The 27939-nt window shown below is 53.3% G+C and overlaps 2 protein-coding genes across 7 annotated transcripts; one reads left to right on the top strand and one right to left on the bottom strand.

Annotated features, from left to right (window-relative positions):
• Positions 1-770: 770 nt before the first annotated feature.
• RABGGTA (Rab geranylgeranyltransferase subunit alpha) lies at positions 771-18167 on the bottom strand. 4 transcript variants are annotated; one of them, XM_077313686.1, is made up of 17 exons: positions 17911-18167; positions 14687-14743; positions 14255-14365; positions 13903-14024; positions 13602-13789; positions 12794-12991; positions 8405-8488; positions 6378-6460; positions 6192-6293; positions 5725-5830; positions 5570-5621; positions 3948-4036; positions 3671-3759; positions 3328-3444; positions 3056-3169; positions 1160-1247; positions 771-998 (listed from the first exon to the last, which is right to left on the bottom strand). In XM_077313686.1, the coding sequence occupies exons 2-17, from the start codon at positions 14687-14689 to the stop codon at positions 850-852; spliced, it is 1695 nt and encodes a 564-aa protein (XP_077169801.1). In that variant the 5' UTR covers positions 14690-14743; positions 17911-18167; the 3' UTR covers positions 771-849. The 4 variants fall into 4 exon arrangements, with proteins under 4 accessions (XP_077169801.1, XP_077169799.1, XP_077169800.1 ...); XM_077313684.1 differs by lacking the exon at positions 17911-18167 and adding an exon at positions 16107-16396; XM_077313685.1 differs by lacking the exon at positions 17911-18167 and adding an exon at positions 16282-16388.
• A 2506-nt stretch (positions 18168-20673) lies between these two features.
• On the top strand, positions 20674-27709 carry NOP9 (NOP9 nucleolar protein). 3 transcript variants are annotated; one of them, XM_077313674.1, is made up of 11 exons: positions 20674-20800; positions 21747-21983; positions 22326-22733; positions 23071-23196; positions 23910-24051; positions 24676-24865; positions 25332-25472; positions 25569-25694; positions 26135-26365; positions 26525-26630; positions 27341-27709. In XM_077313674.1, the coding sequence occupies exons 2-11, from the start codon at positions 21779-21781 to the stop codon at positions 27496-27498; spliced, it is 1833 nt and encodes a 610-aa protein (XP_077169789.1). In that variant the 5' UTR covers positions 20674-20800; positions 21747-21778; the 3' UTR covers positions 27499-27709. The 3 variants fall into 3 exon arrangements, 2 of the variants coding, with proteins under 2 accessions (XP_077169789.1, XP_077169788.1); XR_013226964.1 differs by having other exon boundaries at positions 20752-20925; positions 26233-26365; XM_077313673.1 differs by having other exon boundaries at positions 20752-20925.
• The last annotated feature ends 230 nt before the right edge of the window (positions 27710-27939 follow it).

The following is a 27939-nucleotide window of genomic DNA, read 5'->3' as shown; positions in this document are numbered from 1 at the left end:
CACCACATTCCAGGGATTTCTGCCCCACCTCCCTGTGATCCCGGCCCCTCAGCAATGTAGGGCAATAAAGCTACCCGATACCCAGTCTGTGGGTATGTGAGACAGAGGTGAAGAGGCCAACCGCAATTGAAGAGCCAAACAAGCCCCAGAAGCAATGGAAGCCCAGCATGCTGCTCTCATGAGGGTCCGGTATCTTTCTACGTGCAGAAAGGCAACTTGCATGTTGAGCAGCTGTGTGCATCTACAGCAGGCACACCTTGGCTTTAACACAGAGGAAGCCAACGGCCGACTGACCCTGCCTGGGAAACCCTTGTGAATTGGCACTTTCCACCCCCACCAAAAGAGAAAACATTTCACACAGTTTTTTAAAAAAGAATTCCTCCCAATTTCCAATTTCCCATTAGAAAAACTAAAACAAACAAAACAGGCAACTGGAAGGGGGGGAAAAAGGGAGGGGGAATATCCCATTTCTCCCCTGCCCTGAATTTTTCCATCTTAGCCCACCAGGCCTTCACACCTCTAGCCAAAGTATAAAAATGTATTTTACCTTTAAGAGTAAGTAGTAGCCGTGATAATAGATCAGAATGTCTGAGAACCCTGCCTGGCAGGGGAGGTGGGATGAGGCCCACCTTGCCATAAACGCCATAGGTCACCCCCCTCTCCATCCTTACACACAGACAGGAAAGAGTTTGGGGGGGCAAGAAGCCGGATCTGGGGTCTGGCTCAGCGGATGGCGTTGGGGCAAATACAGAAGGAGAGGCATTCCCCGATCTCCTCTCAACCGCTTTTTATTTCTTCATTCCAATAAATAAAAGGTGCTGGAGTCTTGGGAGGAGGGGGACGGGCCAATCAGGTGAGGATGGTCGCCACATTGGGCAGCAGCGTGGCCAGCTCCGATTGGACGCCTGGGATTCGGCAGAGAGGGTTGCCCTGCAGGTTGAGATGGGCCAGCCTGGGGAACGAGGCCAGAGGCCGGAGGGCGGAGGGTTGCCGGAGGACTGGGAGAAGGCAGTGGAGTTAAGGAGGACTGTGGTTCCTAGAGTGGCCCCTGCTCTCCCCCCACCCCCGGTTCAAACGGAAGAATCTCCCCACCCTGGTTCAACCTCAGTGCCTCACAAGGGTGAGGAAGGGGCTTCCTTAGCCAGGCGTCAAAGGATACGGTTGTTTCGGAGGGAAAGTTCCTCCAGGCGAGGGAGCAGCGGAAGGCCTTCCAGGGTCTCGATCTGGTTCTCATCGGCTTCCAGCACCTACGGAAGAAACAGGAGTGTCGGGAAAGCCAGCCTGTCCTGCAGACATTTCAAAGCATGCTCTCCAGATGTGTTCTGATGAAGTTCTTGAGCTCCCTGACCGGCCAGGATAAGAGGCCGGGATTTCTATTCTCCTTGACCGTTCACTGAAGGAGCTGAAGGAATTAGCAGCTGCAGTCCTCTTTTAACTTGCTTGAGAATTAAAAAAGCTGCCAAGGTGTCTTCCGAAGTGCACCTGTGGCTTATCTTTAAAAGCATGTGGGCGTGAATCCTGTTCTCTAGAGCAGGGGTAGTCAACCTGTGATCCTCCAGATGTTCATGGACTACAATTCCAGCAAACGCTGGCTGGGGCTCATGGGAACTGTAGTCCATGGACATCTGGAGGACCACAGGTTGACTACCCCTGCTCTAGAGGACGATCACAGGTTTAAAGCTGGGAAGAGTTGTTTCTATCTGATTGGCTCCTTTCTCTGTTAAGAATGTTACGCAGAGGGCCAATCAGATCCCTGTGCTGCTCGGATCAAAGAAGATTAGAGAAGGTAATTGTGGTGTGTGTGTGTGGTGGGGAGAGGGGGTAAGGGGTACCAGCTCTGGGTTGGGAAATTCCTGCAGATCTGGGGATGGAGTCTGGAGTATATTACCAGAGTCCCCCCTCTAAAGTGGCTGTTTTCTCTAGGGGAGCTGATCTCTGTCATCGGCAGATTAATTGTGATTTTAGATTCCCAGGCTCCTCCTGGAGGTTGGCAACCGTCATGTGAGGGATTCTCAAACTTTACATTGGCCAAAATCTGATTTCCCTTAATCTTCATAGATCCAAGTTCCTGGAAAGTTAGGACACTTAATTTTCATTGCCTCTGTTTGATTTCTACGACAGCAGAAATAATTAGTGGTGTTATTTACCTTTTAAGCTTTTAACTAATAATAAAAAAGGAGAGATACTTATACAGGCCGTTAACTCCTGGAGAGTTCTCCTGCTGGTTTTGCCAGGAATGACTCACTGCTCTGAGCTGTACTCCAAAAGATAAATCTGTCTTACACAGAGATCCAACAGTCTCTTTGTTGATTCTTAGTTAATGAGAAGATTCCTCACTAAATTGAGTGGGGCAGGCCTTTGATTGGATGCCCATTAAGTCATTTGTTCCGCCAGCTGCAATTCTCAACCAATGCACAAGGAGGAAGTTGCCCTGAGCTTCAGAGGGCTCACCTCTTGAGCAAGCAGGCTCACCTTAGTTCTTTACGAAAACATTTACTCGCTGCTTTTCTTCCTGAAGTTCAAAGCCACTTACAAGGCAGATAAAAACACATAAAATATGTTTAATTTCTTTATGAAAGCATTTATTAGCTGCTTTTCTTCCTGGAGGAATCCAAAGCCATTTACAACGTAGATAAAACACATAAAATACGTTTAAGAACATAAAACCCTAGATTTAACATATCAAATCAGGACTGCTTTAATTTCATGCAGTCTTAAATAAAACACTTCTGCCGTCTCCTAAAGATCGAAAGCGGGGGGGGGGGGGCAGGCACACCTCCCTGGGGGAGCTGTTCCATAATTGTGGGGTGTCAACCAAAAAGACCCCGTCTGGTGTGCCCACCAGGTGAGCTTCTGATTGGTCATGGGGTCTCTCCTTGTGATCTTAGTTCCTGGGCAGGAATGGATGGGAGAAGATGATCATTCAGGTAGTCTGGTCTCAAACTCTGTAGGGCTTTAGGTTGTGTGAAATGAACGCACTGCTCTAGGAATGTGTGTGTGTGTGTCATTTTGGAGACATAAGCAATGGTGGCGGTAAGGAGGAAGGTGGTCTTACCTCGAGGCAGCGCATCATGGCCAGGGAGGAGGGCAAGAAGCCGAGGTGGTTGTCCGACAGGTTCATGTGGGTGACCAGTAAGAGGTGCTCCAGGTGGCAAAGGATCGTGAGGCCCTGAGAAGGGAGAGAAGGAGGCGGCTCAGCCTCAGGGTGGCTTCTCAGAGGGTCCAGGCTCATTTCGCCTGTAAGAACTGGGTTTGTTTCTCTGAACCGGAAACGGGTCAAAAACACAGTGAAGGCGGCACAGGGCGTTTACAGGGTCGCTCCCCTACCCTCTGGGACAGATCCACCACGCGCGCCTCTGCGTACTCCATCTTGAGGATGCTGTTTTCGATCAGGAACTTGCTTCGCAGGTCGTCGAGATAAGCCGAGCGCATGGGGTCAGCAGCCTATAGTTCAAGGGGTTTTTTTTGGGGGGGGGGGGAATCAAAGGACAAAAGACAGAAGAGCAGGCATTGCCTTGTGTGAAAAAACAATGGAGGGGGGGGTTGTCAAGAGGAAAGCGGCACTTTTTGTATGCTCAGAGGCACTATTTATGCTTGCCAGGCAGGCTCTGACAGGGGAAAGCATGGGCTGCAGGCTCAAACAAACAGCTCGACCGCCTCCCTGGCTCACCTTCAGGGTCTCGAAGTAGCTGAGGGTCTCGCGCTCGTAAACCAGGGGGTCCAAGGCTCTCATGAGGAGGATGATAGTCAGGAGGCACCCTGGGGAGGAGACCGGGCAGGCTTGAGTAATACCCTTCCCCCAGTGTGGGACTGTCTACGCCCCGGCAAATCCTGCCCTTGTGCCATCCCACTGTCAAGGCAGAGAACAATTAGCTGCCCAGCTTTACCCTTCCCACTTCTGCCTGGGAACAGGGGGAGCAATCTGGGCAGCCTGCCGGGGTACTTACACTTGTTCTCAGGCTCCAGGGCCTGCAGTTCTTTGCAGGACTCCAATTCGGACTGCAGCACCGTTGACTTCTCAACAGACAGCTCACACCTGGGGCGGGAGGAAGACGGATAGAAGAAGCAGGGTGACCGGGGGCACCTCGGAAAGGCATGAGCAAAATTCCACCTAGGTGCTAATACACAAGCGAAAACTCAGAAGGCACAGAGAGAGTCGGGGCAGAAGACTGTATTCATTGCCCAATGAAATGGGGGCAGAAGCGTCTGTGCCTACTTTGTCGCCGGTATGCTAAGAAGTCAGATGCACACTGGGCATCCTGGGAGATCCTAAGATTTTCTGGCTGCCAGGCAAGAGACATTTGGGGGCGATTGGCCATCGCATGCCCCTTGTGTGATTTCTTGGAGGTCACCCATCCCCATGCTTGGCAGTGAGACCTGCTTCTGAGATCTGATGGGATTGGGGTTTGCCTGGGCAATCCAGGTTGGGTTGGGGGGGTTACCCAGGCTCTCTCCATAAGATCCTTGTGGCCCTGCCTCACCAGGAAGAACTTGGGTTTCTGAATCTGGGGGCCACTGAGTTCATAACCCACACACTTTTCTCAGCCACTGGGAGGAAGGAGAAGTGGAAACGAACTAGAACCACAAGCTGTGATTTCCTCATGGAGGCTTCCGGCTCTCTGAGCGGAGGGGGAAGTTTCCTAAGTTGTGAAGACGTAAGGAGGCGAGAGTTCTTTTCGTCACCTTGAATCATAACAGTGAAAGGGGTCAAAGGGATTCTCTGGTCTGCATGTAGTGAGCAAACACGCCGATGGTCTCATTCGAGGATGGGGAGGAAGGGCTGGATCCTGACTCGACACCTGCTGCAGAGCTGCTAGAATTGAATGGAGGGACGGGGGAAGACGGGGGCATGTGAAGAATCCCCACGTGAAGAGGGGAATTCTTTGGTGCTCGTAGGCTCTTGAGGGTTGGAAAGAGCCTCGTAGGGCATCTAGTCCAGTCCCCTGTTAAAGGCAGGTCCAGTGGTGGAACATTCCCAGATAGTTGTCCAGCCGCTGGTTGTGTTGCTGCGATACAACTAGTCATGTGTCTTAAAAAGAAGACCAGAAGAGCCCTGGTGGGTCAGACCCGTGAGGGTCCTCCTAGTCCAGCCTCCTGTCTCACCCAGCAGCCAACCAGCACGCCTTCAAGTCCGAAAAGTATTTCAGGGGCTCCCTCCATGGTCAAAAGTTTGGAAAAGGCTCATTTAGGGAGTGGTTTTGATTGGCAAAGTATTTTCTGGCCACCACGTTCTTCCTCCTCAAGACTCTGCAACCTAAATCGCTATCACTCCCATTTTACAAATGGAGGACTGAGGCCAGGACAGGGCGACACACCCCAGGCCCAGCTGTGAACCCAGAGCTGGCACAGCACTTGAATCCAGGATTCCCAAACCTGCGTTCAGCTCTCTGGCCACCAATTTGCATACGGTGATTCTGACAGGTGCCAATCACTCTACCTTGAACCAACCCCGGAAGCCCTCAGGGGGCACAGGGACCACCCCACCACCTGGTCAGAGGGGGTCCCACCACGACAGGATGTGACAGGAGGACAAAGGTGTTTCGGTCAGTCCTCCCCTCCCTCTCCTCACCTGAAGACCTGTTCCTCCGTGACGGAGTCCTGGCTCCAGCAGTCCTTGTGTCCTGTGCGGGAGAAAGAGGGCAGAGGGCATGAGAGGGGAGTGAGGAATCCCAGACCGGGGGAGCGTGTGGCGTGGGGAGGCTGCACTCATCGTCTCGGCCTTACCTTTGAAAAGGACGCACTCCTTCTGGGACTTGCCCTCTGCCCACTGGACCCGGAAGGTATGCTGCGGCCAGTGGTCATTGAGGGACGTGGAGGGCAGGTCGCACAGCTAGGGGGCACACGAGAGTTAAGGGAAAACCAAGTCTCTGGAAACGGCCGCGGGGTCTGGAGCCTTTCTCCGTGGGTCCAAATTCATGCTTTTGTGCGTTATACACTCTACATTTCAAAAACGGATCAGGGCCTCCTCCCTCTCTCCCTCGAAGTCCTATTCCCCTTTTCCTTTTAGCAAAGACTGGAATCGGTTTGGCTCCCACCTCCCCTCTGACACACGAGGCACCATTCCCCTTCCAGCAATTCAGGAACGGAAACCAGCTGTCCTGGGCCGCAGCAGACTTCATGCCTCTCTCGCTGTGCCCGACTCTTTCTCCTACAAACAGAGGGTGGCCTTCAGGCTGTTTATGGCAGGATACCCACATCAGCCCGGGCCTGTTCCGGCCATCCGGCGTGCGCCACCGGACCACCAGTGGGGATTCGTCTCCGAAAACAATCAGGTCGTGAGCGGCTGGAGCGACCTAGAAAGAAGAGAAACGATCCCCCAGGTTCACCGCAAGGCAGGTGCCCTCCGATGTCCCCGTCCTCTCGCCTGGGGAACTTACTGCCACAGGATGGGAAAAAGCCACCACCAAAGAGGCGTCCTCTCTGTTCACGTAGACGCAGCGGATCGTAGGCTCCGGTTCGGCTGCGAAGGAGAAGTGGAGGAAGAAGAGTTGGTTCTTATATGCCGCTTTTCCCTACCCGAAGGAGGCTCAAAGCGGCTTACAGTTGCCTTCCCTTTCCTCTCCCCACAAGAGACACCCTGTGGGGTGGGTGAGGCTGAGAGAGCCCTGATATCACTGCCCGGTCAGAACAGTTTTATCAGTGCTGTGGCGAGCCCAAGGTCACCCAGCTGGTTGCATGTGGGGGAGTGCAGAATCGAACCCAGATTAGAAATTCCAGATTAGAAATTCGCACTCCTAACCACTACACCAAACTGGCTCCACATGGCATCCACATGGGAACAAACAGAATAAGGGTTCAAAGTGGATTTTGCTGTGATAGTTTATTTCTGAAATTGTATCGATTTATTTAATTTTTATACCACTCTCCCAGCAGTCGGCTCAAGGCAGTGTACAAGAGGCGGGACGGCACCATCGATAAATATCGATTAAAATGAATTTAGGATATTAAAATACTGACTGAGGACAGTGTAGCTCGGCGAAAACAACCTGTTTTAGGTGAAATGTTTTTATGCTGCCCTTCTACCCGGCTGGGATCCCCAAGGCGGTGAATGTTGAAAACATCAAAACAAGCTTCGAAAAAATCTACACCTGCATTCAAGCAACTAAAAGGAATGATTAAGAAAGCAAAAAGGGGAAGTTATTAGAGCCTGTGGCCCCAATATTATGGCAACTGCACCAGCTATCGATCTGTTCCCAAGCACAATTGGAAGGGGTTGGTTTTGACCTTTAAAGCCCTGCAGGGATCGGGATTGGAGGAGCTGAAGGGCTGCCTGCTTCCACACACTGTCGCCTACAAATCACACAAGGCAGGGCCTTTTTGCTGCCAGCCCCACAATAATCAAACAACCTTCCCAGGGAGGTGCACCCAACCCTCTCCCTTTCAATCCCCAGTAGGCAGGTAAAGGGTGTGTCATTTAGGATGCGCTGAATTAATTCAAGCAGTCCTAAATTGTGATTTTAGGTTTTATGGGTTTTTAAAAAACGTTTCTTACGCGGTTTATTAATTTCGTAAGGCGCCTGGAGCTCTGTGGGAATAAAGGGGGCTAATCAATATCTCAAAACAAGTAAGAAAATAAATAAATGGCTTGAACCCTCCCGCAGAACCTCCTCGCTGCTCCCTGGGAATGCAAAGTGCTCGGGGTCACCGGAGGAAACCAACACGCTGCAGACTCAGCACAGGCAGCAGAAAGTAATTGCGGCGGCAACCTGTCATTAAGGAATGGAATTTACTGTCACAAGACGCAGCGACAGCCACAGACTCCGCTGGGTTTAGGGGAAAGATACAACACCTCCGAGGAGGAGGAGAGGAGAGCCCTGGGAAGCAGCCATAGCTGGAATAGCTCACTGAAACCTCCACTGTTACGCGTCAGGATCTGCCCGGTGGGCTGTTTCCTGCCATGATTATATTGGTTCCAGCGGTCAATATTCCTTGTCGTTCTGGGCATGCCACCTGTCAGGGGAGTGGGCTGGGGAAAGTTACCTGACCGTGACTGTTTTTATTGCCCTGCATTCCCTGCTCATTGCTGTCGTCTAATTGCCAATCTTCTCTTGGGAGGGCGGGACTGTGGGAGAGGGGAGCCTGGGCATGATCGGTGAGCCTAGCACGAATAACGTCACGTACACCTGGGCCCAAGACTAGCCCACACACTTTCCCCTGCGTGTGGGAACAAAGATGGAATGCGCTACGTAAGTTGGGTCTGCAACGCCAGGAGCCGTGAAGATTCTAAGAAGCTGTCCGCCCGTGTCTTCTTGTTCGGTCCAATAAAGATGACGGACTCTGCTCTATCTAATTGGCTCTCCAAGCAGTTTTCCAGTTTAATCACAATTGTGATTGGAGCCAGAGGGGGTGGGCATCAGGGTTCCCTCTGCCCCCCTTCTGCCCCCTTCCGCCTGTCAGCTCCTACCTCGCCCCAGCAGCCAGCGGTGATAGAACCAAGCGCTCTGGTCGTTGGGGTCCGTGAAGAAGGCGTTTTGCACCAGCTCCAGTTCTGGAGAAGAGAAAAGGCAGGTGAACTGATCTCTGCCTCCCTGTAGATTGGCTGTCCTAGTGGGAGATCTCCAGGCATCACCTGGAAATTGGCAGCCATCAGTCCGGAGCCTCCTTCCTCCATTGAACGAAGGAGGCAGATGGACCGTCCTTGCAAACATACAGATTTGCCAACCCGGGGCCAAATGAAAAGCCAATGGTGCAAAAGAACTAGTTTTTTTGTCCCCCGCTTTTGACTACCCAAAGGAGTCCCAAAGCTGCTTAGGAACAACTTTTCCTTCCTTTCCCTGCGAGGCAGGTGGGGCTGAGAGAGCTCTGAGAGAACTGAGACTGGCCCAAGGTCACCCAGTTCGCTGCCTGCAGAGGAGGAGTGGAGAATCAAACTGTACACCCTCTGAAGGTTGGGTCTGAACTTGGGCCTGATCCACCCCTGGCCCTGACAACTGAAACCAGGAAGACAAAAAAACAAAAAAGACAACAAAGAAACACCCATAGCCCACATGAAAGGAGCCACAGCTGAGAGCTTCTGTTCCCTTCGGCGATCCCTCGATCTCCCCTCCTTCCGATCCGACCTCTTAATTGTTGTTTTTTTGTTTTGCACGCACTGTAACTCTGTTTTCTAATTATTTTAATGATGATGATGTGTGTTTTGGATGGGTTGATCTGAGTGGTTTTAAAACGCGAGTTTGCCATGTACATTTTAAAATGTGAGTCACCTCAGCAGCCCCGGCCAGGGCAGAATGGCAAGCCACACATTTCTCAATAATAACAATAACAATAACAACAATAATAAAATAACAATAAAAGTGAAATGAGCTGCCTCCCCTGTGGGGGGAAAATTTGAAGCATCTGTCCTCCGTTCCTTAATGCCTGAGGCCTGTGAGTGAATGAGACCAGCTTTGGTCCTGAGTCCGTTGCCAACCCTCCAGGCAGGGCCTTGAGGTCTCCTGGAATTACAGATCTCCAGATCTCAGTGCCCCTGCAGGAAATGGCTCCCTTGGAGGGCGGGCTCTATGCTGTTCCTCTCCGGGCCCCACCCCCAAATCTCCAGGAATTCCCCGACCCAGAGCTGGCAACGGGGGCTTCTGAGGGCAGTCGATGAGAAGGGCAGGGGGGGGAGGAAGTGAATCCCACAACGGCTTGGGACAATTCAGCCCCAGACTCCTAGGGGGAGGTGAGCTCTGAAGAAAGGTGTGCTGCGGACATTTCTGGCACTGGTAGAGGCTGGAGCAGCAAGGGGAGGCGTGGACGAGAGCGCATCAGCCGGTTGTGGCAGAGAGGCAGGGCAGGCCGGTTCCCACATGCCAGAGACCCACCCATCGCGGCACGCGGAGCTCCGTAGGAAAACGTCAAACGCTGATTCCAGGAGGGAGTGTCTCTCTGCCGGCCGTGGGTGTCTGCATCCCCCTCTCAGCAGGGACTGTTATGTGCTAAGCAGAGCCTCCTGCCTGGGAGGGCACAGGCCCTCTCATTTCCAGGGGCTTGGATGGCCATGCGCCCATTCCGAGGGCTCGGTTCTTTAAGAGTGTTTGGGGACCCAGCAGTCCTCCCCTGGTGCACGGGACGGGCCGGATGAGCGGGCTCACAGCCTCGCGGTGATGCCGAGGGCAAAAAGGCCACAGGGCAATTGCAAATATGCAAGAACCTGTTTGTGTGTGTGTGTGTGTGTGTCGGGGGGGGAAGAAGCGTGTGGAGTCATCGAGCTTGGAAGGGAAAAGTCGGGGAGTCAGGACTCTTGATGCATTTGCACAATTCGATCTCCTGACTGCAAGAAGGAGTGCGTTTTCTGCACTCTGCTTTTTATTACTGTTTCAAAGTGGCTTACAACCTTGGGAGGAAGGTGGGGCTGAGAGAGCTCTGAGAGAACTGGGGATAGCCCAAGGTCACCCAGCTGGCTGCATGTGGAGGAGGAGTGGGGAATCAAACCCGGGTTGACTTGGGACTTGAATCCAGGACCTCCTGCACGCTGAGCGGATCCTACACAGGATTCCCACAAGGTTCTAGGGAGTTGTCATTTAGGCGGAACCAGAAGGATGGGCAGCCTCCGTAGGCCTAATGCTACCTCATGTGTCCACCCAAACAGTTGCTGAGATCCCAGCCGTTACTGCTCACACACTTCCAAGCTGGCCTTGAGGACTAGAAACATGACACCTTTCTAAGAACAAGTAATGCAATGGGATGAATGCAGGGGCTCAACGGCCAAGTGTCCGTATTGTGTGAGATGCGGAGGAGAGTGAAATGGCCAGGCTTGTGCCAGACTCACAGATTATACTGAATCAGGGCACTGGCCCATCACACCCAAAATTGTCTAGTCAGACTGGCAGCGGATCTCCCAGGCCTCAGTCAGAGGTCCTTCACTTTACCTCCTGCCCGGTCCTTTTAACTGGAGATGCCGGGGATTGAACTGGGGACCTTCTGCATGCCAAGTGGAGTCTCTGCCAGTGAGCCACGACCCCTCCAAGGCCCCTGCCTGCCCCAGGCAAAAATCACTGCTATCCTTCCAGAGGGCTGCTGCTGGCTTCGCCCTCCCCTGAGCCCTTCCTGCCAGTCACAGGGCGCTGCCCGTCAGCTTTGGCTTCGGTTCCCACGCTGCGTCTCTCTGCAGGACAGGCGAGACGCAGCCGTGCTCAAGGGGTGCGCAAGCAAAGAAAGCGAGGAGGCAGAAGAGGTGGCTAATCCCCCTTGAGCTGTCCCTCGCCTAGGGGAGAAGGGATGGGCGCCAGGAAACAAGTCCTAGGTACACTAATTCATTGCAGAACCCTCCCTCCTCACGCCCGGACCTCCACGCCTCGAAGCCGAGGGGCACTGCCCTCTGAGTCATGACCCTGCATGCCCCATGCTGAGCTGGGAAGAGTCTTCTGGGGCCCTGGTGGAGCTGGGCACAGAGCCCGGCTGCCTGGCTGCCCTCTCGGTGACTCTAGGAAGGGAGGGGCCCGGGGACAGGCATGGCACCTGCTCCAAACCTAGGAGGTTCACCTCCTGGCCTGGTAACAGCACGGTGCCTGGGAACAAGGAGAGCCGCTCCTGGACGAAGAACAGAAGTCCTGCTGGGTCCGACCTGTGAAGGACCATCTAGTCCAGCATTTTGTCTATGTGGCAGGGAACCAGTTCCTCTGGAGGGTCAATAATACAGGCTTCCCCTGAGAAGACCTCAGAAGAGCCCTGCTGGGTCAGGCCAGGGAGGGTCCATCTAGTCCTGCTTCCTGCCTCACACAGGGGCCAACCAGTTCCCCTGCAGGGCCAGCCACACGGCAGAGGGACAGAGGCTGAGGTTACCCCTGAGGTTGCCTCCTGGCTCTGGGATTCAGAGGCTTGTCACCAGGGCTGGTAGCCCCGGATAGACCTCTCCTGCCGGAATCTGACTCCTCCACCGCTGGACCCACTGATGATCGTGGCCATCACAGCAGGCAGGGGAGGAATACAAGGAACGGTCTGCTCAGGTTGTTCCACCGTTGACTCCTGAGCTGGTAAGAGGAATCAGGGCTTTGTCACCCGACTTGCCTACAAGTCCACTTCCTCCTGAGTCACCCGAGATGAGCCCGAGGGATCAGTTCCTAAACCTCTCTAGGGCACCCTCCCTCAACCAGTCCTGACCTGCACAGCCCTTTCCGGGTGGGGAGAAGTCAGAGAGAAACTGTCCTGAAGAACGCTAAGCAGGAGGCAACGTCATGGTTTCGGTTCTGCCGAGAAGGGGAAAAAGGACCTCGTGGTCCGATTGGAGACACCTGGAAGGAGGTTCCACTGGCTTCAGCAGGCTTAGGATGGGGGCCGTGGAGAGAGGGAGGCGTCGCCCATCACAACAAGCCCTAACCCTGGTTTAGAACCCAAACCCCGAACACACAGGTGGAACCAAGAGTTCGAGCAGCTTTCGTTTCCCGTCTGCTCAGCGGACCCAGGGGCCACAGCCTGCAGAAGGGGATCCTTGCCACAGCCAGGTCTCGTCCACTCACAGCAAACCACAGTTAGTGCAAACCTCGGTTAGGCAGCGGGTAATGCGAAGGACCTCTCTTTGAGGCCCTAGAGAACTGCTGCCGGCCAGAGTAGACGAGACTAACCTTGAGAAGCAGAGGAATTGCCTGACTCAGCAGGAAGGCGCTTCTCAGGCTCATCAGGAGGCTGCCTCACGCGCTCATTGGGGGGCTCGCTAGCTTGTTAGCAAGATGTCCCACGCAACGGTTTGCATCTCCAGACGGGCAGTCTGCCCCCTCCTGCCCCCCAAAATACTGCACTACAAGACGGTACACGCTGGTGAGCTGCACAGGGCTGGGCTCCCTCCTTCCAACCGGCCACCCCCCAGAAGCGCGACCTTTGAGCAGGACTTCCTCCGTGATCCGGCCTTGCTGGTGGGGATCCGGGTGCAGCTGGGGCAGGAGGCGGCTGCGGTAGTGCCAGGAGGAGTAGTTGGAGAAGTTCCGGGTGATGAGGTTGTCGCTGAAGGCCAGTTCGTCCTGGGGAGGGACCAGGGAACGCTGCACCACGAAGCGCCGGTAATCCCAGCAGTGGACTGCAGGGGGCAGCACAGAGAGAGAGGGAAGCAGAGGGGGGAAGCGCGAGGGTCAGAGGTCAGAGCAAGCTAAGACCCCCTAAGAGCCCCTGAACTGGACATCTGGGTGGCTGGCTCTGCCTAACCTGGCAGCCATTTTGTACTTGTGTCCATCCCTTAGGGGTGCTAGGTCCATCTGTACTGTCAGTGGGCAGGGGAGGGGCTTACGGGGAGCTTTTCGACAAGCTGATGTTTCCCAGAAGTGAAATTAGCAAGTCAGAGGGCGACACTCCGGCTTTTGGGCAAAACTTTATGGTAGAATTTGCTTCCAACCATAGAGTTTTGCCCCAGTCCGGTCTCCCCACCCCAACCCTGGTGTTCGGATGTCACTTCTGGGCGACGTCAGCACATCACGTTAAAAAGCAATGTTCTTCCGAGTTTCGGTGAGTTTGAGGGGGGAGGCGATGTGTGTCTGGAAAGCGGGGGACCCCCACCCAGACTGGTAGACCTGGCCACCCTACCCTCACCCCGGGCTCCAGAAGACCAGGGTTAGAGCTGGACGTGAGGTCATGGGAGTTCCCCACCCCAGGGTCGCAGGGCCAGGAAGGACAGGAGGGAAGGAGAGTCTCACAGTTGCGTTCGTCGCTCTCCAGGAATTTGTTGCACAGCTCCAGCTCACGGGCCCAATCCGGCTCCGGGATGTGCTCCATCACCCAGCAGCGGTGGTGCCACGTGCCGTAGGATTTGGGGTTGATGCGTAAGCAGGACTCCAGGAAGGACAGCTCGGCCTTGTAGAGGGCTTGCATCTCTTCCGGCGTCCTGCCGTGGGAAACACCGGGGGGGGGGGAGGTGAGGCTGGGACCACCTCTTGGGCTTATCACGCCCCCCACCCCCCACACACAAATGCCTCCCACTCCTGCCTCCCCACTCACTCCTCCTCCAGGTGCAGGAAAATTTGTCGCCGGAAATTCCAGAGGGTGGCGAAGTCTGGGTTGGCACCCAAGATCTGGCTGGTCAGCTCCAGGGCTTCTTTGTCCAGCTGCCCGAGTTTCCTCTGCGGGAGAAAGGGCAGTGGAAGGGCCATCCTGTGATTGCCGGTGTCCGTGCTCCCTGACTCCCAGTGTGCTGCCCAAAGCAAGGGGAGCAGCCAGGAGCCAAGAACGCCACGCCCTCTAGCCATGGATTTTTATTTGCTCTGGAGGAAAGGGCTTGTAGATCCAATGGTCCCACGGCCTCTCTCTGCCCCAGAGCCTGCTCCTGCTCCCACCTACCCCTTGATCTTACCTTTTCAAAAATGGCTTTCGTGGCTGACACATAATGGCGCAACTTCTTCTCCCGCTCCAGGCGTTTGGCTTCGGCCTGCTCCTCTGTTGTCTTGACCTTCAGCCGCCCGTGCTGCAACGGGAAATGGGACAGAAAAGCCAACTATGCAGGGGTGATAAAAGGCACGCTCGGCAGGGGGGACATTTCTGGAAGTTGCACCCATGTCGGGGTGGGGTGGGGGAAGAAAAATGCCTGGACAGAGGGCTGGGAGAAATTATTATTCTTCACTTCAGCTCTCCCCCCCCACACAAACACTTTTCTCCCCAACAGGGATCCCAAGGTCTGACCACTTTCTCCCTTTCCTCACAAGCGCCCATGGCACAAGGGGGACAGTCTAACCATCACATCACGCTGGCTCTCTAGGCCAGGAGTATGTAGGAGGGGAGGACTTACCATATTGACAGCACTGCAAAAACGACTCCCAAGGGGGAAATGAACGAATCACGTCTCCTAGGAGAGAAACACAAAGGGAGAATTGTTCTCATTGTGTGTGTTTTGTTCTCTCTTTCCTACAAATAGAGTGAGCCCATGGCAGGCACGGTTACCCCCGGGTTTCTCCTCGGGATGTGCAAGCTCTGTACTGCACGTCATTCAACAGCCTATGAAGAATATCCCACGGAGGGATCAGAGATGGGTAGAGATAATTAGATTGAGCATTTCCTGGCATTTTTCAAATAACCTCCAGTGTCCTGATTGGCTCCACTGGAGACTTACTGCTCCTTTGCGCTGACTTCCTCTCTGCTTGCCTCCAGAACGGGAGTTAGGGCTTTCTTGTTCCTCCCTTCTTGACATAGTTGTTTATCCTCCCAATAAAGCTACTAATTGCTCAGCAGCCAGTGCTGGGCCCCTCCTTTGCATATTTAAGCTCTGCCAGCAAAAAATGGCAGAGATTGTTGGGGGGAGTGACTGGCCTAAGGTCCCCCAGGTCTCCCTCATCCAAGCCCTACATTGTATCGGCTCTTGTGTCGTGCAGATGACTGGATGGGCAGATAAAGGAACACTTCTGGTTGACTGACAGCTCGCTGGACCAATGTGGAGCTTTCCTGTTCTAGACGGCCTTGGGAATCCTCCTGTGTCCACGCATCGCCCCATTCCCTGCCCACCAGCCCAGGACGCAAGCGCAGGCTGGCAGGCCCAAGCTTTTGTTGCCCGGGGGGAACTGGAAGGCAATTGAGGAGGTAATTGGGTCATCACTTTGAGGGCTCAGACGGCATTTGCGGAGTTCAAAGTGCACCATGCAGGATACCCTGCAGTCTTCATGACTACCCTGTAAGATAGGCCATGATTATTATCCCTCTTTTGCTAAGGGCTGGAGGGCAGTTTCTTCATGCCTCGCTTGCATCATGGGTGTTTAGCGTTGCCAGCATCCAGGAAGGGCCTGGAGGTTTGGAGACACAGCGGATCTCCAGATCGGAGAAACTGGTTCCCCTGGAGACTATAACAGCTTCAGGGAAGGCTCTCGACAGCACTGCATCTCCCCCACAACCTCCAGGAATTTCCTGACCTGGAGTTGGCACGCCTATGATGCTACTGCATCAGGCTTGGTCCACCAAAAGAGGGGTTGCAATGCAATGCCGCTGAGTAGAGACCATGCAGCTACCTCCCCAGTTGCATTATGGGGATGAGCAAGAGCAGCCATCTCGGAAGGGCTGTTGTGCACCTCACTAGTGATGTCAGGACTTGAACCCAAGACCTTTTGCATGCCAAGCAAACACCCTGGCGCTGAGGTCTAGCCCTACCCCCATAAGACACGCGGGAGCTCAACGCCCTGCACCCCCCATCCTTCCCTCCCGCCCGGGATATGCCGCTTTACCTCCTCTTGGACTTCCCTGCTCCCTGGCCACCCCTTTTTGGACGGACGAAATGGTTTGTTCCGCAGCAATCAGCCCCGCAAAGGAAGAGACCATTCCAAAGGCGGCCGGGGTGGGGTGAAATCGCGGAAGGGCCCTGCGGGGGACGCCTGGAAGCCTGTAGGGGGCGATACCAACCAGCCCGGAGGGGGAGGCGAAGGCGACTGCAGCCGAGTGGTCTCGTCCGCCAAGGCAATCGAAGGGACCTGCGGGCGATCCCACTTGGGGCGTAGCAAGAGGGGGAGGAGGAGGTGTCGTGGAACGGAGGTGGAACCTACCATTGGAGGACGTGGAACGAGAGAGTCGAAGCCGCCCGGAGGGAACAGAGCGTCCCCCGTTCTTAAAGGGGCAGTGTTTATTTATTTTATTAAAGGGGAGGCAGGGGCTGAGCTTGTGAAAAACATGGAGCTGCAAACACGTGCTGAAGACAGAGGAAGGGGTTTGTGCATCCAGCTGCTCTGGAGCAATGCAGTTGTGAATTTCCTGCATTCTGCAAGGGGTTGGACTAGATGACTCTGGAGACCCCTTCCAACTCTCTGATTTTATAAGTGTGGGTGGGGAAATGGATGGGCCAGGAGCCTGGTGGGTAGAGTGGTGGGATCCAGCAGGACTCCTGGATTCAGCCAAAGCAGAGGGGTGGCAATTCCCAGGTCGGAAAAAAATGGCAGTTTGGGAAGATGGACACTACTGAGGTCCTTCATCTTCCCAAGCCCTGCCCTCTCCAGGTTCCACCCACATAATCTCTAGGAATTTTCCAACCCAGAGTTGGCAACCCTAGCTAGTGAATTGATTCCCCACCCCTTACTTTCCATGTGAAGACTGGGCTGCCTAGAGTTGCCAACTCCAGCTTCAGAATATCCTGGAGATTTGAGGGTCAACCTTGGGATGGGTGGATTTGGGAAAAGAGCCTCCGCATGGTTTAATGTCATAGCATCCACCCCCAACCCCCCCAGCTGCAATTTTCTCCAAAGGAATTGATCTCTATTGCCTGGAGACTCAAGTTTTAATTTCAGGAAATCTCCAGGCCCCGCCTGAAAGTTGGCAGCTATAGGGCTGACACTTAAAGCAGGTTTGGGTGGCTGGGTTAGACCCAACCTTAAAGATAGAAGAGAGGAGCATGCCTGGGAGCCATTTCAGAACAAGAACAAAGACCCATGTTCTCAGGTTCCATGGAAGGCTGAATGACGTTACTCATTGTTTAATAATTCCACTAGTGACACCAGGCATTCCGCAGATGACAAGAGGTTTTGTTTCTCCGGATGAGAAAGCACAGAGGATTTGTAGGGTCTTTGTAATGTTTGTTTTATCCAAATATACAAATAGAGCACTGTTAAGGAAATGTATATCCTAGACAGTACAGCAGGGTGAGAGAGTGAGAGAGAGCTTCACTTCCAGCCAATCCATGACTCCAAAGTTCACTCATTGATTCTTCAAATTCTTTCTGTATGATCTCAGGAGCATTTTATCCGTGATTGATTTCTCAGCGTCATGAAGCAAAGTTCACACCCTGCTTAGTTCGTTGACGTCAGTCAGAAGAGTATTGCCTGTTTTAGGAGGGTATTATTTATTAGGTTTATAGTCCACCTTCCTCCTGGGACTTAAGGCAGCTCACGGAACAATAACACCAGTCCCGTAAATTTAAAACCGTCACAAATACCAAGGTGGCTAAAAAACCCTCCTGTCATCCATGCAGGGGGTCACTTTGAAACTAAAGACCTGGCAGAAGCCTCAACCAAAGACCTGGCGGAAAAGTTCCGTTTTACAGACCTTGCAGAACTTTAACAGCTCCGTCAGGGCCTTCAGCTTTCCGGGAAGTTCATTCCTCCAGGTTGGGGCCAGGACCGCAAAGGCCCTGGTCTACGTTGAGGCCAGGCGTATCTCTCTGGGGCCAGGGACCACCAACAGATTAGTATCCGCAGAGTGCATTTGGTTAAAGGAGTCCTTAAATTGCGATTTTTAAAATTTTCGTTTCATGCATTTCTGTGCACTTTATTTATTTTATAGTCTGCCTTGAGCTCTGTAAGGAAGAAAAGTGGCTAATAAATGCTTTAAAGAAAGAAAGAAAAATGTGTTCCGGAACAGAATCTTAGCACTGAAAGAACATTGTGATACTAAGCACCAATGAATCACGATTCAAATAAAAGGGAGAAGGAGGAAATAAAATGCTACGTGCATCTTTTCCCACCAAATGCAACATTCCTCTCCAAAGACCTGAACTTCTAGCATCTCCTCCTTGGTATGACAGTGCATGAGTGTGACATTGTTGTGGGTGGACAACTGGTCCTAATTGTAGCATTGAGTGGGTGGGTCCAACGCTTTTACTGGCAGTAAAAATGTGAGCCAAGGGAACAACCTGGACATTTAACAAAAACATTTCCCTTCCCTTCAGGACTGCCCATGACATCTCCCAAGGGGGAAGTGAGGTGCCTAAGGTGCCAGAGAACGCTCTGAGTGTTCCTGATTATGTTTAGTTTCGAGAGGGGGAGGGGATATCAAGCTTCCAGCTAGCACGTAACTCTTCTTCCGAGGTTTCTTCCTGATTGAAGAAGAATTTTGTGGTTGTGGCAGAAAGTGCCTTCAGCTCGCGGTCAACTTACGGGGACCTTGTAGGATTTCCAAGGCAAGAGCCATTCCCTGCCCCTGCATAGTATTTTCCCATTCAGGGCTGACCCTGCTTGGCTTCCGAGATCTGACTCAACCGGGCTGGCTTAGGCCATCCAGCATCCTATGCTATGAAGGCTGCTACGGATCCCATGATGCTTATTCTTCAAATCGCCTTGTAGCTTGATTTGTTTACAACCTGGGTAGCCCTGACTGTTAGAAACAGCTAGATTTGAGCCCAGTTGCCACAGAGAGGCCACCAAGATTTTTGAGGCCTGTGCTTTTGAGAGTTAGAGCTCCCTTTGACTGGCACAAGAAAAAATGAGAGAAGATGCTTCTATCTCTTGTAGGGAGATCTGAGTCTTGAAAACCTATGGCCTTCAAGGTGTTACTGGACCCGAAGGTAGCTGTTCAATCAGCACAGAAATAGCTTTTTAAAAAGGATGCCCCCTGCCTTGTAGATGTCCTGACCTCTCAACGGAAGCTGCTTCTGCCTCATTATGAAGCAGAGACGGGAAATCTCTGGTGTGGGCAAGGAATCGGTCAGTCACACCCTGCAGGCACCCAGAATTTCCCATCCCGAAGGGCTGTGGCTCATGTCAGCGCCAAGAGGAAAGAGAAATAAAGGTGATGTTTGGGCACAAATTCCTTATAGGCTGGGAACGCCTGGTTGACCAGGTCTGTCCGATCTTTTTTGTTCTCAAGAGGAGTGTGTCATGTAATTAAGAGCATTACTCACCTGACAGCCAGGGCAGGGAAGTATTTCAGGAAGGGAATGCAGCACGGCTGGATTTGGCCTTTCCTAGAAGCCTTCTGGGACTGGGAGGATTACAAGTGCGCCTCTTTCAACCATGATATCGAGAAACCTGGGGCCAGGGGGCTCTGTCGAGGACGTCTGCTTTTGCAAGACTTAAAACTTGTACACTAGCAATTCGAGGAGCATCTTTAATTTTTGATTTCTGTGGTTTTAAGAGCTGCCTGGCAGACAGAAGTTCTATCATGTGGCATGGTGGGTGGAGTTGCCAACCTCCAGGTGGAACCTGGAGTTCTCCTGGAAGTAAAGCTGCTCTCCAGACTGCAAAAGATCTGTTCCCCTGGGGGAAATGGCTGCTTTGGAAGATGGTCTCTGTGGCAAACCAAATTTCCAGGAATGTTTCAACCCAGAGCTGGCAACCCTTGGAGAAGTAGAAATTAGAAAGATCCTCGGTAACGTTCCTGACCTGCCTGTCATACACAGGCCTCACATCTTATGATAATTTTGTGTGGCAGCAACAACGATGTGTTCCAAAGTAAAAAATGAGTGAGTGGGGAATTCAGCACTCTCATCCTCCTTTCTTCAAATGCAGCGGTCCTTAATGCCTTGGGTGAGCCGACCAACAGCTTTCCTCCATCCCGGTGTTCTACAGTTGCCCACCTCCAGGGGGAATACAACAAACCAATACTGGGGTATCCAGAAAATGGAAAATACCAGACAAAAAGAGAGCTGTGCAGTTGTGAAACTCTCTCTATTGCATTGTGCCCTGCTGGGGTCCTTTCCCCCCAGGCCCCGCCTTCCCCAGGCTCCACCCCCAAATCTCCAGGTATTTCCCACCTGGAATGCCAACCCTAAATTACCCCACTTATTTCCCGTCCCCAGGCTCCACCCCTAATCTCCAGGACATTTCCAGCCCGTTGTTGGCAACCATCTTTTACGAATCCCTCTGCGAATGGCCGACCGCTAAGAAGAATCGGCAGCAGCAGCAGCACGAGCCGGCTGGTCCGGGAGTAGGCGGTATATAAATGTAATAAGCATAAACAAAGCATGCGCGGTGGAAGGGACCTAAAGGGCCAAGGCGCGCAGGGGGTTAAGCCGGGGCTGAGCGCAATGCACTGTGGGCCTGGCGGCGACCCGTCTCGCGCGGTGTATGCCGGGATGCGGCGTGGCCAGCCTCTCGCGTCGCGCGCGGTGCATGGTGGGGGACGCCTGCGGCCGCGCGGTGCATGGTGGGATGCCGCTGGCTTGGACGCGTGTGGACCCGGAAGAGGGAGAGTCGGTCCGTCAGGAGGGTCGCCTGGGGTGAGTCCTGGACCTCCCTCCGTCCCTCGCTGGCCGAGGAGTTCTGGCCCCCGGGGCAGCAGGCGTGGGCTTTGGCCTGCGTGGGCGCCGCTGTCATCCTTGCACAGGCAGAGGTTCAACAGGGGGTGCGTATTTTTTGAGACTAGGGGTTTTCTGCTGACAACAATCGCCTCGCACAGGCAGGGCATCAACAGGTGATGCATATTTAAGAATAGGGGCCCTCTGCCAGCAACAGTTGCCTTACACAGGTAGAGGTTCAACAAGGGGTGCATATAGTTTAAGAATAGGAGCCCTCTGCCGGCAACAGTTGCCTTGCACAGGCAGAGGTTCAACAGGGGTTGCATATGCACAGGCAGGGAAGCAACAGGTGATCCATATTTTTTCAGAGTAGGGATTGGCAGCCGGCAATAGTTGCCTTACACAGGCAGATTCAACAGGTGATGTTTTAATGTGTAGGGGATTCTCAGGTGGCCCCAGTTGGCTTGTACTGATGCAGTTCAACAGGGGATGCATCTTTTTTATTTTAAAGGTTAAGGCGTTCTTGTCGGGCAACAGTTGCTTTGCACAGCCAGAGTCTCAGAAGATGATGTGCCTTATTTTTTTTAAGAATGAAGGTTCTTCAGCAGATGATGCATCTTCTTAGCATAGTAGTGAAATTAGGGAAGAGAATGCCAGTTCTACATTTCCTCTGCCCTCTTCCTGTGCTGACAGTCTTTTTAGTATTATTATAATTTTATTATGTTTTGTTTTGCTGTTCAAGGTGGTTCAGCTTTCCTCTGCCCCCCCTCCTTCTTTAGTTCAGTCTTGTAAGGTAGGCAATTGTGACTGGCCCAAGTCACTCAGCAAACATTGTGGATTTGAACCTGGATCTTCCTGAGCCTTCCTCTGTTTGACTAGCTCCTTTCTCCACTCCAGTCCCTGGTAACTGCTGCTTTTCTAACCACAGGCTGCCTTATGTAGAGAGATCCCATTGGAACCATGGGGGTGCCTCCCCAACGTGAGAAAGGAGCCAGAAGCAGGAAGAGGCCAAGGAAGGAGGGCTCAGCTGTCCCTGCGGCCCAGAAAGAATTTCCAAAGGCAAGCCAGGCTGGGTCGCTCCCTCGGCTGGAGTCTGCGGCAGCCGAGTATTTCCGAAGGGCCCATGAAACTCTGAAGTCCGGCTTTGGCTCCGAGGAGGAGAAGGGTAAGATTTTCTTCAGGGGTGCGGGACAGATGTGGTTATCTTCTCATCTCTGGTTGCATGCAGCCATTGGTTCATTCAAAAGGAAAGGCACTCAGCAAGTTTGTCTTCATGACTGGCTTGTGTGGGAAGGGACATGTCAGGCCTCTAACTTGTGATGTTGCTTCCTGGGTGGGAACATACAAACAGAGAATACGGAGTTCTTTCGTAACTTGCACATGAAGCGTAGTCTACAAATCTGTTCAGCTGTTCCTTCCTTTGACTAACTTGGGGTTTTGCTTCTGGGACAGACACGGCCCAGGAGTAAAGCCCCTGTGTGACATTTCTCCCCTTCCCCGTTCTCAGCTCTCTTCATCAGCAATGTTTTGGAGGAAGCCGAGGCAGTGACCGTGCCTTTGTCCCTGGACCCTTCTGGCTCTCTGCTCCTGCAGGCCCTGGTGCCCTCCACTTCACCGGCCAGCCTGTGCCGCCTGCTGCAGGCCCTGATCCCCTCCCTGCGCTTGGTGGCTTGCCACTCCTGCGGGGCCCACATCCTGGAAGCTGCTTTGCTTCGAGCCCCGCTGTTGATCCAGGATGGAGCAGAGGATTCGGGGATGCTGGAAGACCTCGTCTTGGAGCTGGGCAGGAGCGTGCAGGAGGCCCTTTCCGCCCTGGCCTCAGATGCCAACGCCAGCTTTGTGGTGCGGACTCTACTGCAGACGCTCGGAGGTGCCCGCGTTGGTTCTGACGGAGGTCGTGGGCTCCAGGTATTAGGTAAGCACAGATGGTGATACAGCCCCCATCCCAAGATCTGGAGCAATGGGAATGAGTCCAGATTGGAGCTTGGATGGTGCACTGGCCTGATCTGTCACGGCTTCTCTTATGCTCTGTTATTTCACGTATTCGAATTCAGCTGGCTTCTTCTCTGTTGCACCAGAGGAGAAACTACTTAACCTGAAAAGTACTGAGTTAAAGAACCAGAAAGGTTAAATAAATATAAATGTATGGCCAAATATTAAAAGAATTATTAGAAGTATTATAGTATTTGAAGATACGGGTATTTATTATTAGAGAATAACTTTCATTGATTCTTTCTCCCCCTTCTCACCAGGGACTTCACATTCAAGAACCAAGCAAGCCAAGCAGGGAAGTGAGGGACCGGCGAACTTTGAAGTCCCCGACTCCTTCTTGTCCCTTCTGCAGGGATTCAGCGAAAGCTTTCAGGACCTTATTTCTGGTGAGATGAGATGGTGCCGCCTGCTGGGAATCTGGAGAGTTTCTGTCCATGGTGGCCCTCAAAATGCAGGGTTCTTGGAAGCCAAACATCTTTAATTTGTTCTAATTCACTTAAAACATTTATGGGCTGCTTCTCTTAGAAGGAAGGACTGATTTATTTAGTTATTTGAAATATACATGAGTAGATGGTGATCTACCTTCCTCATGGAGCTCAAGGGGACTTCTGATATAGATAAAATATATGAAATAGAATACATTAAAAATAAATTCAAGCCAAAAGTTTGAAATCACAGCTTAGGACCGCTTTAATCAAACGCAGACCTAAATAAAATGGTTTTCAACTGGTTCTTAATGACTGAAAATGAAGGGGTCAGATGCACCTTCTTGAGGAGATTGTTCCACAGTTGTGGGGCTGCCACAGGAAAGGCCCTTTCTTGTATGCCTACCACCAGTCTTTGACTGATGAGCCCCTCCCTGTGATCTTAATTCCTGGGCAAGAAGCGTGGGAGAGGACCGTCCTCAAATACCCTGGTCCCAAGCCACGGAGGGCTACTGCATAAACAAATTGATGGCCTATATCTCTCCCCGCCCCCCAATTCTCTCTTTGCTCTGAAATGTACTGTTGGAGTCATGGTTCTAAGATGGAGAGAGAGGGAGGGAAGCCTCCCCCCTCCGGGTGTCTTTCTAAATTCTCCCAAACCTCTCCTTTCCCAGATTTCATCACCAACAAATTCTTCAGCCTCTGCTTCCAGGTGGCCCTGGAGGTCTTGCACCGGAAGTTGCCCGAAGCTTGTTCACAGTTGTGCCGCTCAGTGATTGGCTACCTGAGCTCTCGCAACCCGGCCGCTGGCCAAAGGTAAGCCAGCTGATTGGCTGGGGCGGTGGATAGAAATTTAGAATAGCTGCCATGGGTCCTTGTTTCTTTTTAGAGTAATCTGGATTTCATTGCAGTGTAGGGTGGGAGCTGTCTTATAAATTCTGACTTGTATTGTTCCGAGGCCCTGTGCTTCTTGTTGGGGCATCAGTTTTTCTCTCAAGAGAAATGCAAAAAAATCTAAGCTAGAGGAGGAAGTAGAAGGTCTGCTTTTCAGGCCTGAGAGCTCAATATGGTCTAGTCTTGTGGTTAGAGTGTTACATCAGGGATGTTAAATCCCCACTTTGCTTTGCAGTGCAGTGAATATCCTTGATCTGCTCTTTCTGAGCTATAGCCTACCTTGTAAGGTTGTTGTGAGGCTAAAGTACAGAGGGAGGACTGAGGGATAAAAGTGGGGTGGATTCATTGGCTGGAGTAGGTCTGAGTTGTATTAGGCTGACCAGTGGCGACCCACCTGTTTACCCAGCTCCTCATCCCTTGATTGGGTCTCGGACTCAAAAGGTGAGCTCCGATCGTGTTCAAGAGCGTGGCAGGGCAGGCCTCAGCAGTTTCGTCTGTCCAGGTGTTTGTGCAGTCTCCTCTGACTCGGCTGTCTCTTCTCCCCAGCGCCCTGCTGGTGTTCCTGAAGGATGCGACATGCAGCCGGGTGCTGGACAAGGTGCTGGAAGTGTCAGACGCCAAGGCCCTGCGCTCCTTCTACAAGGTTCACGTCAAGGGGCAGCTGCGGGTCCTGGCCGTCCACCCCGTGGCCAACTTCACTCTGCAGCGGCTCATCCAGGCAGCCCCCCGCAAGCTGGTGGGTCAGAGCTCTCGGCGTTTGGCTCCCGGCATTGACCCGGAGACTAGCTGCTGTCCTAGCGACCTGCCCGGAGGGAAACATACCTGAGCTCTTTCTGCATCCCCGTGGCTAGAAATGTATCAGGCTCACTTGCGGGTGGGCCAGATTTTTCAAAGGGAGCAAAGGGTGTTCTGCTTCTGTCAAGGAAGGCCAGCTCTTTCAAGACTCATTTTAGCTGTTTAGGAAACTGTTCTGGGGGCAAAACATATACTGGGCTGAGGCTTGAACATCATTCTACCTTTAACACCACGCTATGCAAGAGGGCAGAGACTCTCTGAGCCACCCACGAAATCGGCACCACGTCCGGTTGTGAAGGTGGGCCTGATAAAACCCGCGTGTAAGAGAAGGTAGAAATGCAGCGGAATGGGGTGAGTGTTTTGCCCGCATGACTCACTTGCATCGCCTTCCTCTCCCTCCTCCCCAGCTAGGAAAACTGTTTGAGGAGCTGAGCCCCGGCCTGGAAGAAATCCTGGCTCTGGAGCACTTGGGTGTGGTTACGGCACTCCTCGGGGCCTGCCGGAAACACGGGGCTCACCAGCAGGAGGTGCTGCAGGCACTCTTGGAGGTGAGCAATCGCTGGCTTCTCCCCCCTTGTCCCCCCTGAGTAACTCTTGTGCCCCGTGGCTCAGTCCCTGCTGCTTCCCTCCCTGCCTCCCCCCAGGCTTTCCACTGCTGGGAGCCCCCTTCCCGCCAGACGCTGTGCGCCCTCCTGCTTGCCTCTCTGCTGGCTTACGAGGTGTATTACGGCGAGGAGGAGGAGGAGGAAGAGACGGCATCAAAGGGCCAGGTAACGCTCTCCGGGCAGGGACTGGAGGGACAAAGAAAGGCCGCAAAGAACTGGGGGTGGGGTGGAAAGGTGCTCCCAAAGCTGCCGCTTGATGGCAGCAGCTCTTCAGGGTCCCTCTTCCACATACCTCCCGCCTGGTCCTTTCAGCTAGATGTGCTGAGGCTCAAACATGGGACTTTCTGTACTTATTTCTTGAAATGTATAGACCCTGAAGTGGTGGACAGCATGTCCTTCATGATACACGTTAAAAACACAGCTTGACAGTTTTAAAATCGGCTCCGAAACTCTGAAAATCCCCCGTGGGCAAGGAACAACTTGGGACCTTTTTATTATTATCACTAGGCTTTTATATACAGACCACCCCCTCTGCAAGGGCGGTTTACAACACAGTTAAAACATTCATAATCAAAATTGAAAACTCCTAACCCGCTTGCCCCCAGGCTGACCCCTGCCGTCGTCTGAGCGCGGTCTCCTATCACGGGTCCTTGATGGTTCAGCACTGCTTGCATTTTGCCGACCCCTCCGTCCTGCTACGCAGCTTGGCCGCCACGACCCCCCAGGACCTGGTCACGCTGGCCTGCGACCCGGCAGGCAGCCACATCTTCGATGCCCTCCTGGCCAGCCCCTCCGTGCCCGAGAAGCAGAGGCGCAAAGTCCTGCGCCAGCTGAAGGTAAGGGCTGCCACACTGGGGCCAAAATAATGACACCAGGACTCACAAGGGTGGGGTCATTTCACTGGGCTGCCCTTTGTTAACTGCAGCAGAATGGGAAGGAGGCCATGTGGGAGCACGCCTCTTGATCTCCCATGAACCCCTTTCTTATATCCCCAGGGCCACTACGTGCCTGTGGCCTGCAGTAAGCACGGGAGCAGAGTCCTGGACGCCATCTGGAGCAGGGCCACGCTGCCAGCCAAGCGGGAGATGGCCCAGGAACTGGGTAAGGCCACCTTTACCTTCAGCAGGGGAGCCAGGTCTGCAGGAGTCCTGGTCGTGACCTGGGAAAGGGGGGCTGGGTGAATTTCGGCGGTTAATCCCAAATGTTTGTACAGTGCGCCATATAGTTGAGTACCCCTGCGGGGCTAAACTGGGAGGGCATCCTAGCTCTGAGAATCTGCCTTGCAAGCAATTCTGAAATAATTTGTAAGCCTGTCTCTTGCTTCTTCTTGCCCATGCACACGTCTTCTGGGGAAGGGAAGGGGTGTGTGTCTTTCTGTGCAGTGGCTCTCGGTGAAGGCACAGAGGCAAACCAGAGGCCCTGCTCACTCATGAAGCTGCCTTGTATTGGTTCAGGCCCTCTCATCCAACGGGGTCATTATTGTCTGGCAGCAGTTCTCCAGGGGCTCCGGTACAGAGTCCTCCTTAACTGGAAATGCCAGAGATTGAAGCTGGGACCGTCTGCATGCCAGGCAGAGGCTCTGCCACCAGGCCACGCTCCCACGCTGTTATGAACTAAGGAAGTTGCCTTTTCCTCCTGGGTCCGACCACCGGTCCAAGTGGTCCAGTGCTCTCTACTCCCAGGGACGCCGTCAGCCCTGCTCGTGGGGGTCTCAAACACTCGTCACGCCAAACAGGGCTTGTCATGGGTCCCCACAATGCACTTCTCTCTCTCTCTCTCTCTCCCCCTCCCTCCCTCCCTTCCTCCTGCAGCGGAGCAGGAGCAGAAGCTGCGGAACGACCCCTTCGGCCACCACTTGGTCCGCAACTTCGCCCTGACGCACTTCCTCAAACGCCGGCGAGACTGGGACCGGCTTCAGGAGGCAGAGAAGAAGCGGAGAGAGCTTTTTGCCGAGATCTTGGAGGACTGAATCGGAAGGAAGAGGGCGTGTGCCCTCCTGGCTTGGAAGACTGTGGCAGCTGCCTTGGCCAGTGGAGGGCCATCCTGCAGGGGTGTACACCTGGCTTTTCACCACCAAGACTTTGGAGGACTGTCCACTAGCGGGTGCTAGAGGCCCCCTCGTCTGCTGCCTAATGGATCCCCCCTCCCCCATTGCAGTAATTAAGTGAATTATTTCTTTACCGGTTTTGCTGTGAGCCTCTTTTAGTACAACAGGGATCCTCAGTGAAATGGGGTGGGGGGGGGGGGAGGGCTGCAGGAGCTGGTTTTGCCAGTCCTTGCACCAAATGTGATCCTGGGGGTGGGGGACGGTAGAGCGCGTGCTTTGGGAATTCAAGATCCCAGGAACCCTCCTTGGGGATGGTTGGGAAGGACAGAAAATCAACAAAGAGATGCCTCTTTTCTTTTTAGG

Source organism: Paroedura picta, chromosome 16 (assembly GCF_049243985.1).
Source record: "Paroedura picta isolate Pp20150507F chromosome 16, Ppicta_v3.0, whole genome shotgun sequence".
NCBI classification, from domain to species: domain Eukaryota; kingdom Metazoa; phylum Chordata; class Lepidosauria; order Squamata; family Gekkonidae; genus Paroedura; species Paroedura picta.
The sequence above is the reverse complement of the archived record's forward strand: the minus strand, read 5'-3'. Positions and strand labels throughout refer to the sequence as shown.